This window comes from Xenopus laevis, chromosome 8S (assembly GCF_017654675.1).
Source record: "Xenopus laevis strain J_2021 chromosome 8S, Xenopus_laevis_v10.1, whole genome shotgun sequence".
In the NCBI taxonomy this organism is placed as follows: domain Eukaryota; kingdom Metazoa; phylum Chordata; class Amphibia; order Anura; family Pipidae; genus Xenopus; species Xenopus laevis.
The window spans coordinates 25087330-25102559 of record NC_054386.1 but is presented as its reverse complement, the minus strand read 5'-3'; the positions used below and the strand labels follow the sequence as shown (position 1 = coordinate 25102559).

At 37.6% G+C, this 15230-nt stretch overlaps 1 protein-coding gene across 16 annotated transcripts in view; it reads left to right on the top strand.

The window, feature by feature from the left end:
* The window catches only part of LOC108699836 (neurexin-3), a 337779-nt gene extending 322786 nt beyond the window's left edge, over window positions 1–14993 (top strand). For 11 of the 16 annotated variants that reach the window (XM_041575087.1, XM_041575085.1, XM_041575095.1 and 8 more), the window contains one exon: window positions 12802–14993. In XM_041575087.1, the coding sequence (XP_041431021.1) occupies window positions 12802–13727 (926 nt within the window). In that variant the 3' untranslated portion in view covers window positions 13728–14993. Of the gene's footprint in view, window positions 1–9914; window positions 10599–12801 lie in introns of all 16 variants that reach the window. The other 5 variants (XR_005963885.1, XR_005963884.1, XR_005963886.1 and 2 more) reach the window with 2 other exon arrangements.
* Window positions 14994–15230: the final 237 nt, after the last annotated feature.

Sequence of the window (15230 nt, the reverse complement as noted above, 5' to 3'; positions counted from 1 at the left end):
TATCTGTCAGTGAGGCTAGATCAGCCTACAGAGACCACAGTTACTGACAGCTCTTTTTGTTCAGGGTCCTACTAGATTTCTGCGGTACTGAAGCATCAATCTTATTTCTGCAGACCGCATGCTCTGTAATTAGATACTATCTGTATGTCAGTGGACAAACCCAATAACACTTATGTTATATGAGGTGTGTTATTGGGTGGTCCTATAGTTGCCAAGGGTGTAATAATGAAAGTGCTTAAAACAAACAAAGGCAATTATTAAAAATATGTAATTACTACTTATGTAAAGACAAATGCAAGTACCAAGAAAGCTACAGCCAAAGGGTTTCCCTAAAATGTGAGCAGCTTAATTCGGTATCTTTGAGACTAGTGATGGGCGAATTTGCGCCATATCGCTTTGCCAAAAAATGCGAAAAATTAGTGAAACGGCACAGTTTTTTGGTTTAAATGCGCCGGCGTCCATTTTTTTCGGCGCCGGCGAATTTTCGCGGCCGTTTTCGCGAATTTATGCGCCGGCGGCGAATCGCACAAATTCATCGCGAATTTGCACCTGGCGAATAAATTCACCCATCACTATTTGAGACGTGTTTCTGTCCTTCACATGGGAAAGGCCTGCATTATACTAGCAGGGAGCAGGTTATTTCTGCCCAGACCAGCTTAGATCCTGCCTGATTTTCCCAGAGTTCTAAGAATATAATGCATGCTGTGGATGCCCAGCCAGTGACTTTATTATGTATGTCCGTCTCTTCAAAAACTATTTAAAAAAATCGACCTATGTTTAGGTAAATATTTAACCATACGTAATAAATATTTACGAGATTTGTACATATTTATTTAAAAAAAGAGAGAACATTTTCAGTTTGTCCACCTCATATTCTACCGCATGATTATTTTTGGTGATTTGAAATTCATTCAGATTTTTTTTTTAATCACTCCATGTCTGTGGTTGAAGTCCTTCATGCCACAGTTTTTTTTTTTTTTTTTTTAATTACTCGCATTTTATGTTTTTTTCACTGATTGTTTTACATTAGCTCCCTTGTAACCCAGCAATAATATGTTCCTGAGGCAACAAAATAGTTTCTTGCCATCATTGAGATAAAAGGTTTTGTAAAGAATTGATCATCTTTAACTCCTTGAGAACACTAGGTAGGTCCAGCTAGGTATCAAGTTAGGTATCAGTTCCCTATTGCCTTTTTTTCTCTCCCTTTCTCTAGTTATTCTTTTATAAAGCAACTTGAAGCCTGCAGTCTCTTTCTAACTCAGTCATTCCATGATTATCCAAGAGCATATTGGCCCTGTAAATGGGACCCTATACTGCTGCACTATGTGCTTTTTGTACTTTATGGCTTTTTCCCTGCTTATAAGAGATAGTAAAACATTTCTTTGGTAGATCTGTATTTATTAAGTGGCATATTATATATTGAACATCATGGTACCCTTTTAAGCTCTAATTTTAGTTGGCTGCAGGTTAGTTAAGTGACTATTGCTGGTGGGTTAACATAATGATTGTAAAATATTCAAAATGTACTCCGCTTATAATATAATCCCCCTGTTGTTATGCAGAGTTAGTGTTAAAATAGTTCTTATAGTCCATATTGCATACCCTTTTATACACTGCTCCGTCCATTGGAACAATCCGGTTGTTGGTGTAAAGTTGCATTGGAAGTCCTGTACTAACCCCCAGCTCATAGCAGGCTTTAAGTACATGGCTCCCATGAACACCAGAACAGCAACAAAAGCTCTTCCAGGACATGGACACAGTGCACCTTATTGCATTAGGGGTGCAATTTTGCACCCCATAATGCTTGCATGATAAAGTCACAGTACAGCAATCCACCAATCTGTTCTAGTAAACTGTTTGGTTGGAGCCAACTTTCCTTAAAGGAGAATTCAACCCTTAGGTTAAAAAAACCCTACCCCCCCTACCATACATAGACCCCCCCTTCCTCATTCCCCCAGCCTAAGTGTTACCCCAGGCAATTGCCCCATATGTTTTAATTGCCCCTCGGTGCAGATTCAGGCATCGAAGTTCACGGGTGCCATCTTCAGCCACTTCGGTAATCTTCAGAATGAGATTGGCGCTTCTGCAATTTTTTTCTAGTTTCGGTGCATGCGCAGTTGTCACAAAACACAAAATTACTCCAACTGAGCATCTGCCGCCATGCCAGTTTAATTTCAAAGATGTTCAAAGAGAGTCAGATGGCACCCGTGAACTGAATCTGCACCAAGGGGTAAATAAAATGTAAGGAACATTTGCCTGGGGTAACACTTAGGGGCAAATTCACTAAGCGCCGAAAATACGCTAGCGACGGCTTTGCCGCACTTTGCCAGGCGTAGTTTCGCCAGGGCTGCTCAAATTCACGAAGATCCGAAGTTGCGCACAGGTTACTGAATGCTTGCGAAGTTGCGCTTGCGATAATACGATAAGCAGTCTGAAGTTACGCTAGCCTAATTAGCATACGCGTGCAGTTAAAGTACAATTGACGTATACGCTGCAGCAACTACATCACACTACACAATGCCAGGGAAACTTAATAAAATTAAATAGAGGTCTTATATTGCCCTACGCATGTGCCCACTGTAAAGTTTAGGTGCCAAATGTAAGGGGGAATGAGGATACCCCAACAAAAACATTTTTGATCTTTTTCAGCCGATCACCCAGTAAAAAGTAAAAACCGCCAGCGTTTTTTGGGACTTAGAAAAATCGGCGAAGTGGCAAAATGAAGTCACGCTGGCGAATTTTCGCTAGCATTAGCCACTTCGCTCTTTAGTAAATTTGCCCCTTAGGCTGGGCAGGAGGGAGAGGGATCTTTATAGGGAAGGGGTGTTTTAATGTTAGGGTTGAATTCTCCTTTAATCAACTACCAACTGTTGAGAGAGTGTCACACAATCTTAGGCCATGCATTATATTATCATATTGTTTGCAGCAGTATGCTATGAGGCAAGTAAAGCTCTAATTCTTCTACTATATCAAACCATCTTGCTCTGCATAAACAGAGGGATTACATTTGAGCAGGGGTTTTCCCATTTAAAGTCATCAACCAGAACATAAGAGATTGGGCTTTCTTTGTCTCTTATATTGCATGCCTTCAATAAGATCAAAGATGAAAACAAAGGGCACAAATGTTGCTGTTTTGCCACACATTTCCCCACAGTTTGTCACACTGTTGCAAAAACGAATCATATAAAGTAATTTTTGTTTATTAATTTGATACAGATTTCTACTCTTTAACTGTAATACCTCCTCTTAGATAAGATGGAGTCTTTTGGCTTTAGATTTCTGTTGTATGGCAAAAAATCTTTATTTGCGAATAATATTCCTTCATTGCATCCTTTTTTTGTTATGGCAGTTCTGGTTTCTTACCTTGGTTAGGGTGGTGTATTGATCGATTTAAAGAATTTGGATATTTTAAAAGATATGAAAACCATTCAGGTGCATTAATACGATCATGTACAAAACCCAGCCCTTGAGCCGATCAGATTCCCAAATGCTACTGTAACCAACCCTACAAGCCTATGAGGCACTCACATGCCAGCCCTAGATATTATCTGGTACCCAAATGCTACTGTATTTTAAACTAGGTTTAGAGCCTGTCAGTGACACAAAAACACAAACATGTGAAACCCACAACACTCACAAATGCTGAAAGCAGACCTTCATCCTACCAAGCACACAAATGTTACCATTTACAGACACACAAATCCCCGTGCACGTGGCCTAGGAACATGTGCACATAATTCTTGCAGTCATTTCTAAATTACATTTCTAGTTTCTGTGGCTTATTGCATGTTCCAGTGTGATAACATCACAGAAATTCACACTATATGTGAAGCATGTAGCCCCATATTGCAGTATATCAGGACCACTGTGATGAAAATCTTAAAAAGCACAATTTCCCATGCCTACATCAGAAGATACTAATGAAGAACATCATTTTATGTACAGAGACAGCTGCTTCATTCCCTGCAATTGAATTTTGAAATTCACTTCACTCAAGCCCATGGATTTAATTGTATAAAATCTTAGTTTATTCCTCAGTGAACGATATTGCCAAGCCACACTTGGATACAGAGATTCCTCAAATGTTGTATCCCCAACAGATAGAAGAAGAGAATATCATAGCCATGGCTGTATACACAGTACCACCACATCACACTGCAGACAATATAGATGGCATGACAATTGATTTTATTGCCCCATAGCACAATACATCTTTTTTTATTATTATTTTGATTTTTTAATGTGACCAGTGAACAGTCAAGGTTGTTGCATGCTCTGTATTTGCAAACTGTCGTTAGAGCCCTGAAAACATTGTGAAAACATATTAAAAATCTCACTTCTGCCAGCAAATGGGTGGCCCTACTGGCATGCATTGTGCTGGAGAGTATGCAGCATGGGTTGTGTCAGCCTTGTGTCTGTCCATCAGTCTCACCAGTGTGTGCTGTCTCTGTAAATATGTTGCTTGACCTCTTGTAATGCAGCTTTCAGATTTCAGGTTCCATGGCTCAGTTTTCTTTTTCAATCACATATGCTCAATGAGATTCCACAAATGGGAAAGATCTGGAACCATTTTTCACATAGAACAAAGGCTTTAAGGGTGATTTACATTGGTGGAGCTTATATCATGAAATGTATGTAGAGTTTTGGGTGGTTTATTGAATCATTTGATATATTTTCTCTGTTGTCATCTACTGGTCCTCATTTAGCCTCGTGTAGCTGTCTCCATTTAGTGCAGCCTGGGAAGCCAGTCCAATTTGCCACTAGAGAGGCAAATGGATTTTGTATAATATGTAAAACATAGTCATTTAGAAGTAACTACCATGTTTTGTTGTGGTTGTCAAGTTCTACGGGTTCTTTTATTCCAGCTTTAGCTAGAAGTTTTGGTCAACCATTGCTTATGTCCTTTGTATATTGAAGCACCAAACAAAAAGTTGTTAAAAATATTAATTGCTCATAGTGAAATATATCCAGACCTGGAGCATGACCAGGTGACCTAGATTGTTAGCCCAGTAGAAATATATTTCATGATAAAACTGTCCATGTAACACCGCGTCCAGTAAACATGTGAAAAATAGACAAATACAACAAGTTGAACAATATGGGTGTCCAGACACACAAATGTTTCATTTAACAAGAATGTGCCGTGGAATTTATTTGTTTTATGCCTTTCCCATTTTGGAATCTCATAATAGGACTGCAGCTTTGTGTTTCAACTGCATAGACATTATATATATATATATATATATATATATATATATATATATATATATATATATATATATATATATATATATATATATATATATATATATATATATATATATATATATGTGTTAGTGGTCAATGTTTTTTTTTTCTGTTTTTTTTCGGTTCATGGCTAGTCCTCTTCTTGTAGGCAAGGGAAGCAGTATCGACCATATTTTACAGCTCCAATGTGTTTGGGTGTCTAAAGCCAAACTTTAGACACCACCCCACGCACAAATGTTATCAAAAATGTGTTTTTTAGGAATATAGTATTCTGCTTTTTTAATGGTTACTAAAAATGCATCAGCTTATTTACGGTTATATCTAAATTTACTAGCCTTTTTGGGCTAGTTTTTATATTTTGTAAAAAGATAGGAGATTGGGGACAACTGAAAAATAAACTTTTTGAGAGAAATAAATGTTGTTAATCATTACGGGTATATATAGATATGGGTTTACTCTGTAAGAATTTTGTGCAAAGGTAACAAAAGGCTAATCCTTAATAATATTGTTCTTTAAAGGGGAACTAACCCCCCACATCATAAGCCCTCTAAACTTCCAGGCATTGCTACCCTCTGCTCATTGTGCTTTAGAGTAAAAAAATCAAGTTTTAAAGGGGTTTTTGTTTTTTTTTTGCACTAAAGCACATTGCAGAGAGGGAAGCAATGCCTGGAAACTGAGAACTGGCTTATGGGGCTTAGTTGTCCTTTAATAAATTAAACCAATTGGCCTAGTATTATGTATTTTCTAGAAATGTCCCAACAAAATTAGTTTTGACATACAAAATGTTGATGTATCTGTCAATGTATCGGCACAAGCCTGTACTATTGTACAGTATTTTTTATTGGACCAACATATTGCACAGAATCAATACAAAGCCAATGATTTTGGATTGAAGTGGAATTTATAAAAATCTGCTTGTTTAGAGCAATGACACTGTATCTGTGATATGAATAATGATGAACCGATTTATACCTGAAACACTTCAACAACAACATTGCCTTTATTATATGTTTCCACATTTTTCTTCATCACATGCAAGATAGGGTGTTCATATGTTAAAAAGTAAGATGGGTTCTTGTATAGGTTGACAATCTCTTCCAAGAGCCTTCAGAACACATAATCAAAGAATGGCTAAGAAACCAATAGTACACTATGGGGCAGATTTATCAAAGGTTGAATTTCAGATTTATGTGAATTCTATTTAAAAGACCAGTAACATAAATATTTTTTTTTTAAGAAAAAATTAATTTCTACTTAACGAAAAAAAAACCACCAAGGCAGTTTTAACTTTCAATTCACAAAGTCTTTATTAAGAAATGACTTACCGATTCCCTGCTTGCGCTCCTCTAAAGAAACGGCGACAGGGCGACCATCCATCGTGCGGCGCTCAATTTCTCCTCCCTGCCTTCTATAGGAGATAGCCAGGGAGGAGAAATCGAGCGGCGCACAATTGATCATCGCCCTGTCGCCGTTTCTGAAGAGGAGAGCAAGCAAAGAATCGGTAAGTAATTGCTTAATAAAGACTTTGCGAATTGAAAGTTAAAAGTGCTTTGGTGTTTTCTTTTTCATTCAGTAGAAACAAATTTTTTTTAAAAAAAATTCTAAAAAATTAGAATTAAATTAGAATTAAATTAAATTTGAATTTGTGAGTGTTGACCCAAAACATTTTTTGAAAATTCGAATTTACCATTAGAATCTTAAAAATCAGTGTATTATGCAATAAGTTTCCAATTCAGTGGATAATAATGGCTCTTTCAGAATGTGATGTGGCAAGGCAAATGTGTTGTCGTGGGAATTAATGTAGGAATCTTGTATTTTTCAGAGGATTCCTCATCACAGGATTGTGTTCCACACACACGATCACTGATCTTACCTTGCTATGCTTCATTGGGATATCACCCCCTATTTTATAACACGCACAACACCAGCTCCTATTCATAAAATGGCTTTTCTTTACAGGCCATGTATTTATTTTCTACTGTACTTTACATGTATTTATATTTTTATTTGTAAAGCGCTCCTCAAGGGCAAAGCACTGTACAGCAAAACAATAAATTAGTAGTAACAAACAAGGGGTCATTGGAATAAAAAGTAACAATGTGCATTATTAGAAATACAATTCACATAAATATAAAAAATATAATTACAATACAGATTAAGTGCTCAGTGTCAAGGAAACATAAGGCTAAAGGACCCTACCCCGTAGGGCTTACAGTCTTTATTTTTTTCCATGAGGAAACAATATGGTTTGGTGATTTTATATAATATGTGGGTCCAAAAAAAACTGATGTGGATATGTGCATATGTTCAAAATAACAACATTATGTAATACATAACATATATAAGAGGATAAAGATACATTTAGCTACTCATGCTTAAAATAAACACACACAGACAAATAGACTATTTTATTGTGTGTTTGCCTGAAAATGATGACTATGATCTGACATTCCAGTGAGGCCATTCGGCACATGGGCATGTGTAAGCAATCAGCAATCAGTTGCTTACTAACTGCCTGTGACATAATGCATAGGACCCTTGTGATGGATTATTGCTTGGGACACCACTTCTTATTCAAAACTAGATAGGAGCCTTCTGTAGGGCACCTTGTCACACTGCACAGGCTGCACAAATTGTATGTGTACCCTTGTCATTGGCCAGTTTGGCTTTCAACACACATCCGTGATCTTGATTCTGGCAAAAGTACTAAATCTGCCCTTATACGCAGATTTACACAAATTCTTGTATATACAATATATATATATATATATATATATATATATATATATATATATATATATATATATATATATTTTAGTATTTATAATGTTTCTGAAGAACGCATGGCAAGACATACTTGTGCTCAGTGGCACAGCCTGGGGATACATATACTGCTTCCAGCCTCTTCCCTCCCCCTGCTGCTCCTTACCCTTTCTTTTTTTCTAGCTTGCTGGATGTTCTGTTTTCTTTATACTTTCCCTAAATGCAACTTTAAGCATGCATTGAAGTCCTGCAGCCAAAAAACTGACCCACCGTCAAAAAAAGTCTGTAGTCTATATATCTTTTTATTTCTCATGCACAAACAGACAGCTGCAGATGCACTAATTTGCTGGCTGCAACAACAAAAATCCTACACATGAATTACACCAGTGATTTGAAGGAGCAAGCCAACAAGTGAAAATCTCCAAATAGAAAAATACACCTTCAGTGTACATGCACAAAATCCATTTTGATCTGGACCTTCTTGATTTAGGAATGGCTGCTATTTTATTCATTAGAAGTCTCTGGAGTATTGTAGCATCACAAGGGATTAAGCTAAACACCCCAAAACCTGTGCATTTCACAATAAAGCCCCGTGGCCGGCACTATTAGGGCTCTTACACACGGCTGTTTCTTTTTGCGCTTCCCTTCGTTGAGCTTTCTTCCATTCAGCCGCAGGGGAGCGCAAGAGTAGACTCACTCAATTATTGTTAAGGGGGCTGTCCTCACAGAGACGCATGTAAGCAGCAAACATAGGTGGCACGCACATGTTGCATTTCACCTGCATTCAGCGCATACATGCGTCTGTGTGAGTAGCCCCCTTCGCAATAATTGAGTGGGTCTACTCTTGCGCTCCCCTGCGGCTGAACGGAAGAAAGGGGAGCAGGGGAGGGGAAGCACAGAAAGAAACGGCCGTGTTTAAGAGCCCTTAGGCATATTGCAATGTGCAATATTCAACTGCCCACCGAACCAGTTAATTATTGATAGTTAATGAACATTAACGAGGTCCTACTGCCATGCAGTCTGTGTGTGCATCAACTGAAAAGCCTTGTGAAGCATCCCTTCTGTTTTGTCATGAAAAGAACTGGCTCCTTTCCTTCCTTGTGGGATTACAATGTTTTTCCCTTGTGGTTTTTATTTGTTGATGTAATTTTCCCCATACACTCTCCTTTCTATAATGCTTGACTTGGTTCCAAATTTCTGCCCTCCCCTGCATCAAAATGAGCCGCAGACTAAGCTGTCATTTTTTTTCAGTGCACACGACAAAGAACAACTTTAGCTGGCCCGATTTATTGATCTGGGTTCTGTTTTCCTGCTAATGGTCATGAAATGTTGCTGTAAATGTACAGCAGTCTTGTTTTTCTACCATTTCAGACCAAGAGCCTATCTCACATTAAAGAACTGTAGTATGAAGCTCTGTGTGCATGCTGGGGCATTGTTAAGGCATCCTCAGCCTTGCATGAATTGTCCCCCCTTCACAGCTACATACACTTCTTTCAGACCTGCAGCTAAAATTGTTCTGTGGATGAATATAGAAGTTTTGATTCTGAGCCCCTTTTGTTGTGAACTTTGTTTTGCTCTTCATGTTGACCTCACTGTCACTTTTTTCACTTCTACCATTTTTTTTTTTTTAGTAAAAGAAAAAAAGTCTTTTGGGGATAATTTTTGATGAACATAACTGTCTGTTATTTTTCTTGCTTCTGGTTGGCGTGGATCGGATTCCTTTTGGGTGGGTGGTGGAGGTGGTGAAGGAGATGTGCATGTCGGACAAGTTGCAGTTTAGGGTTTGTAACATTTCTCAGTGTTTAGAGTTTTGCCTTTTATTTTCCTAGATGGGCATGCAAATGTTCATTTTGTTTTTTGTTTGTTTTTCTTTTTTTGTATATATGCCTGTCCCTTCCTTACAGCCAGAAGCTCAAAAGCTGCTAGATCACTTCGTAACGCCTTATCATGGACATGGCAACTGACTCACACCTTCGGCCTACTCATTCTCATCCAATGTCTAGTGTCCTCATAAATCTGACCTTTCCCAGCACCCTTACCTCTCACCCTTTTACCTCACAACCTATTTAATTCATCTGTTAAATTTCTCAAATAAATTAGTCAATTCCTGGGAAAAACCAGACAACTAAGAAACTTTTGAGTATGACAAGGCATAATTTGAAGCTGACAGACTGGGTATTTTTTCCAGTTTGAATTTAAAAAGGCCAAAAAAAAACCTAAACCTAGATTTTTTTGTCTTTTTTTATACATTTATTATTTTTAAGAATATAGAAATTTAAACGGCAACAGAGAAAAAGAAGCCGTTTTGTGACTATCTTACGGATTTTTCTCTTTGCGTTGTCATGCTGTGAGTATGTGTTTGTTGCCTTACTTGTGTCATCCCTTCTCTTAGCTCAATAACAAATCCACGTTTCTAAACCATTTCACTAAACTTGGTTTCTGGTTTAAAACAAACTGCTGGAAAAAAAAATTAACTAGCAAAAAAAAAGAAAATGAAATGACAAGAATGTAGCAATTTGACATTCTTACGCAACTTTTGTTTTATAAATTTTTTTTCATGCCAAAAAACATGCGGGCAATTTGTGGATGTAAGTCGACTGCACAGTAAAGTATTTTTTCTTCTGATTCTTTCATCGTTTTTTTTTTGTTCAGGGCTTTTTCTTTTTCAGTTGTCATTTTTAAAACTTTAAGTTGGGGGAAGTTTTCAGTTCCTTTCCTTTGCTTTGATTTTTTTTTATTTTAAGTTGCCTTTTTCTGAATGTTTTTGTGATTGCAACATATATCTATACGTTTGTGGTGCTCTCTTTTTACTTTATTTTCATCTTATTCATTTTAAGTTTGGGGGAAGATTGTTTTAACCATCCGTTTTTATTCTGAATTATTTGTGTGATGTTTTGTGGAGGTGGCCCCATAGTCTATTAACATAGTCTATATAGGGAGCAAATCTGGAAGAACCAGGTAACAATATCAGATTTCCTACACAGCCTGGTTGCAACTCAAAATAGTAGTAATGTGTTAGACTGATCTAAACTGCAACAGATCACATGACCTGGAAATTAAACAAGAATGTTCAGTAATGGAACAATATAGATATGAGCAATGCATTCAACTCATCATTGCACTAGGTGTCTATAATATAGATGAAATCACGAACATTAAACAGAATAAATGGGAGGTATAATATAATATGCACTCTTTACAAATGTGCATTTATCATTCTAGAGCTTGATGAACAGCCTCAGTACTAACACTTAGGGGCAGATTTATGAAGGGTCGAATTTCGAAGTAAAAAATACGGACATCTAATCGAACGATTTTAGTGTACGATTGAATGATTTTACTTTGATGTGTAGAAGGTCCCCATAGGCTAACATAACACTTCGGCAGGTTTAATTTGGCGAAGTATTGAAGTCGAAGTTTTTTTTAAAGAGACAGTACTTCGATTATCGAATATTCAAACTATTTTACTTGGAATTCGAAGTAAATTCGAAGTCGTAGTATCCTATTCGATGGTCGAAGTATCCAAAAAATGACTTCGAATTTCGATTTTTTTTTACTTCGAAAATTCCCTTGATAAATCCGCCCCTTAATCAACCCACGTTAAATTGCTATAATTATTATTTTTAATTGACGGTTAACCATTTTTTGAAACCACCTCTGTTATAATATTAAGGGGCACATTTACTTAGCTCGAGTGAAGGATTTGAAGTAAAAAAAACTTCGAATTTCAAAGGTTTTTTTGGGGTACTTCGACCATCGAATAGGCTACTTCAACAAATTTGACTTCAAATCGAACGATTCAAACTAAAAATCGTTAGACTATTCGACCATTCGATAGTCGAAGTACTGTCTCTTTAAAAAAAAACTTCGACTACCTACTTCGGCACTTTAAACCTACCGAGCTACAATGTTAGCCTATGGGGACCTTCCCCAAAAGCTTTCTAAACTTTTTTTGATCGAAGGAAAATCCTTCGATTGATGGATTAAAATCCTTCCAATCGTTCGATCGAACGATTTTTCCTTCGATCGTTCGATCAAAGTATTTGCGGTAAATCCTTTGACTTTGATATACGAAGTAGAAGGATTTTACTTTGATGGTCGAATATCGAGGGTTAATTAACCCTCGATATTCAACCCTTAGTAAATGTGCCCCCCAATCTATAATCTTTTTGTTATTAGATCCACTTCAGTTTGTTTCTATGCATGCCTGATATAATCAGCTGGGAGAGATGTCTATGAGACAACCAAACACCCTCACGTGGTCTGTTGCATTTAAAAATTAAGTTGTGAAGTTAGACAAAATAAAATAGTATAAGAGACTCCAATAGCACAAATTCTGTTTATTCCCATTAGGCAGCCTTTAACCAGAGACAGTATTAGAAAATCCCTATCACACATTTACAGTATTTGAAACTCAATGAACAGAAAACCACTATAGTGACCAACTTCTCAAAATTCTTTTTTTAGACTATAATAAAAACAGATGTCTGCATCTGGCACTGTATTACATTTCTACACCTTTAATTCAAAGAGGAGATTAATAAAAAATATGCAAACCGCATACTACTCACTTTCCTTTGAAGTACGACTAGTTCCCTGTTTTTCATGTTTAGTCTTTTAGCAGATAGTGGCTAGATAAAGGCAGGAGTTATTGGAAATCTTAAGATCTAACTACTTCATGTACACAGAACCCTCATGCTTTTTTGTTTTTGGTGGAAACTGCAGATATGTGATACTAACTTTATTTTTATTCCTCTCTCTTTCCTATTTTATTCCCCACTCCCCTACCAGGAGATGAATTAGTAATTCCAGTCCTTGTAGAGGATCCTTTAGATATTCCCTCTGTAGCTACACGTGCACCTTCCATCACTCTCCCCCCTACCTTCCAACCACTCCTCACCATAATTGAGACCACCAAAGATTCCCAGTCTGTGACCCCTGAAGAGGGGTTACCTTGCTTGTCGGACCAAGGCAGCGATGGTTGTGATGATGATGATGATGGCTTGGTGATATCTGGGTATGGCTCAGGGGAAACCTTTGACTCTAACCTGCCCCCTACTGATGATGAAGATTTTTACACCACCCTCTCCTTGGTAACAGATAAGATCCTTTCCACATCATTCTTCGATGGTGGCTTCAAATCACAGGCGCCCAAATGGGGATCAAAGGACTTTAAACTTAACAAAGTCTCTGAACCTGGTAGGACTTCTACCACAAGTTTGCCCCCTGAGCTGAAACTCTCCACGTCTTCTTCTGGGATGGTGCCCATGGTGCCTGCTGGCAACATGAATAACCATGAGCTCAAACCCCATCCTGATATAGTCTTGCTATCGTTACCCACTGCCTACGAGCTAGACAGCACCAAGCTCAGGAGTCCATTAATAACATCCCCCATGTTCCGTAATGTGCCCACAGCAAATCCCACAATGCCGGGAAGCAGACGAGTCCCGGGGGCTTCTGAGGTGGTACGGGAGTCCAGCAGCACGACGGGGATGGTCGTTGGCATTGTGGCAGCCGCCGCCCTCTGCATCTTGATCCTCCTATATGCCATGTACAAGTACAGAAACAGAGATGAGGGGTCCTACCAGGTGGATGAGTCGCGGAATTACATCACCAACTCTGCACAGAGCAATGGAGCCCTGGTGAAGGAAAAACAACACAGTTCTAAGGGCAACCACAGCAAGCAGAAAAATAAGGACAAGGAGTATTATGTTTAAAGAATTTATATTTAATAATTAAAGAGACACTGGTGTGAACAATACTCAAATGGCAAAGGCAAAATAAACTTTGCTAGCATTCTATAGAAACATTTATGCCTGCAGACAGTAGCAGCATTGTCCTGCGAGTGTGATACAGTGAACTGGCTGCCTTGTGCTGGAGGCACAAGTAAGGGAAAATTGATATTATTCTGCCATGGCTGCAAACAACTGACTTTTTGCTCCACCATGACTGGAGCTCAACTGTAATATAAAGCACACTTAACATTTGATTTGCCATGGAGGCAAAAACAACAAAATATTATATATATATATATACACAAATATATAGACAAAACGGAAAGTGTTTAGTGAGCTCCAGTTTTACTGCTCTCTCCCCAAGCTGCGTGGACCCAGCTCAGAGGAAACCCTTGGCTCCACCATACCGCTACTTTGAGAGAGCCTTAAATAATATAACAATGTCATTGACTCTGAACCATACTGATGCTTTTATTTAAAGTATTATGTGTCCTTTTTCCATTTTTATGTTTCTCGCTTTGTTTTTGATTTTTTTTTTGAAAGCTGAAATAACTTTATTTCTGAATACAACCACCACATGGCCATTCTAGCCATGTACAGCCAAGGAACTTTAGATTCCATGTATTAAACCAGTGTGACTGAGCAACTGAGTGAATGTGTATGTGCGCAGGACAGTGCGTGGCGTGACTGTACATAGAGACTGTTGCCATACAGAAATCATGGTGTGTTCTCTCTACATATCAGATTGTGATGTCTTATTAGAACATATTGTTTCTCAGTATGTTTAAAGAATACACAAAAACTCTATCGCCGTTGGCCATTTCATGTCAAAGATTTGGCCTAGATCTGTAAATATGCAGAACTTTGCTACAGGGCGTAAACAGCCTATGTGAAGATTAGCCGCCATCCACCTAATCTAGTTACAGCCAAACAGCAACAAAGATGAGCCGGCAACAAAAAAGAAAAAAATAATCACAACAAAATAGCTCCCTCTGTAAAGGGGAGGTAAAAAAAATCAGAGACTTTTTCTTTTGCGTTCCGGTTTTGGGACTTCCTGCGATGCATGCAAAAGTAAAAAACAAACAACTGACATATTAAATAAAATTAAAAAAAAGAACTGATTGTGAACAGAAGAAACCGTATGATGGGAAAAAAAAGAGGTCACAAAAGCCAAAATGTGTTCTTAAATGGAATGAGTAAGAACTAAAAGTATTATTTTCCTTTTCAAAATGAAATGTATATGTGGAATGTTCTCTAAATTAGGATTTTGCCCATTCTGCCTTTATTTTCAGACTTCAAAGTAATATACTTTGTCACAGATGAATTTAACAGAGATGAGAAATTTTATTACTAGTAGAATCTATATATATATATATATATATATATATATATATACAAATATAAATATGCAGAGATATATATTGAAATGACTGATTTTATGTTCCTTGGTATTGGAGAGGCTTATATTTGTGTCATTATAACCCG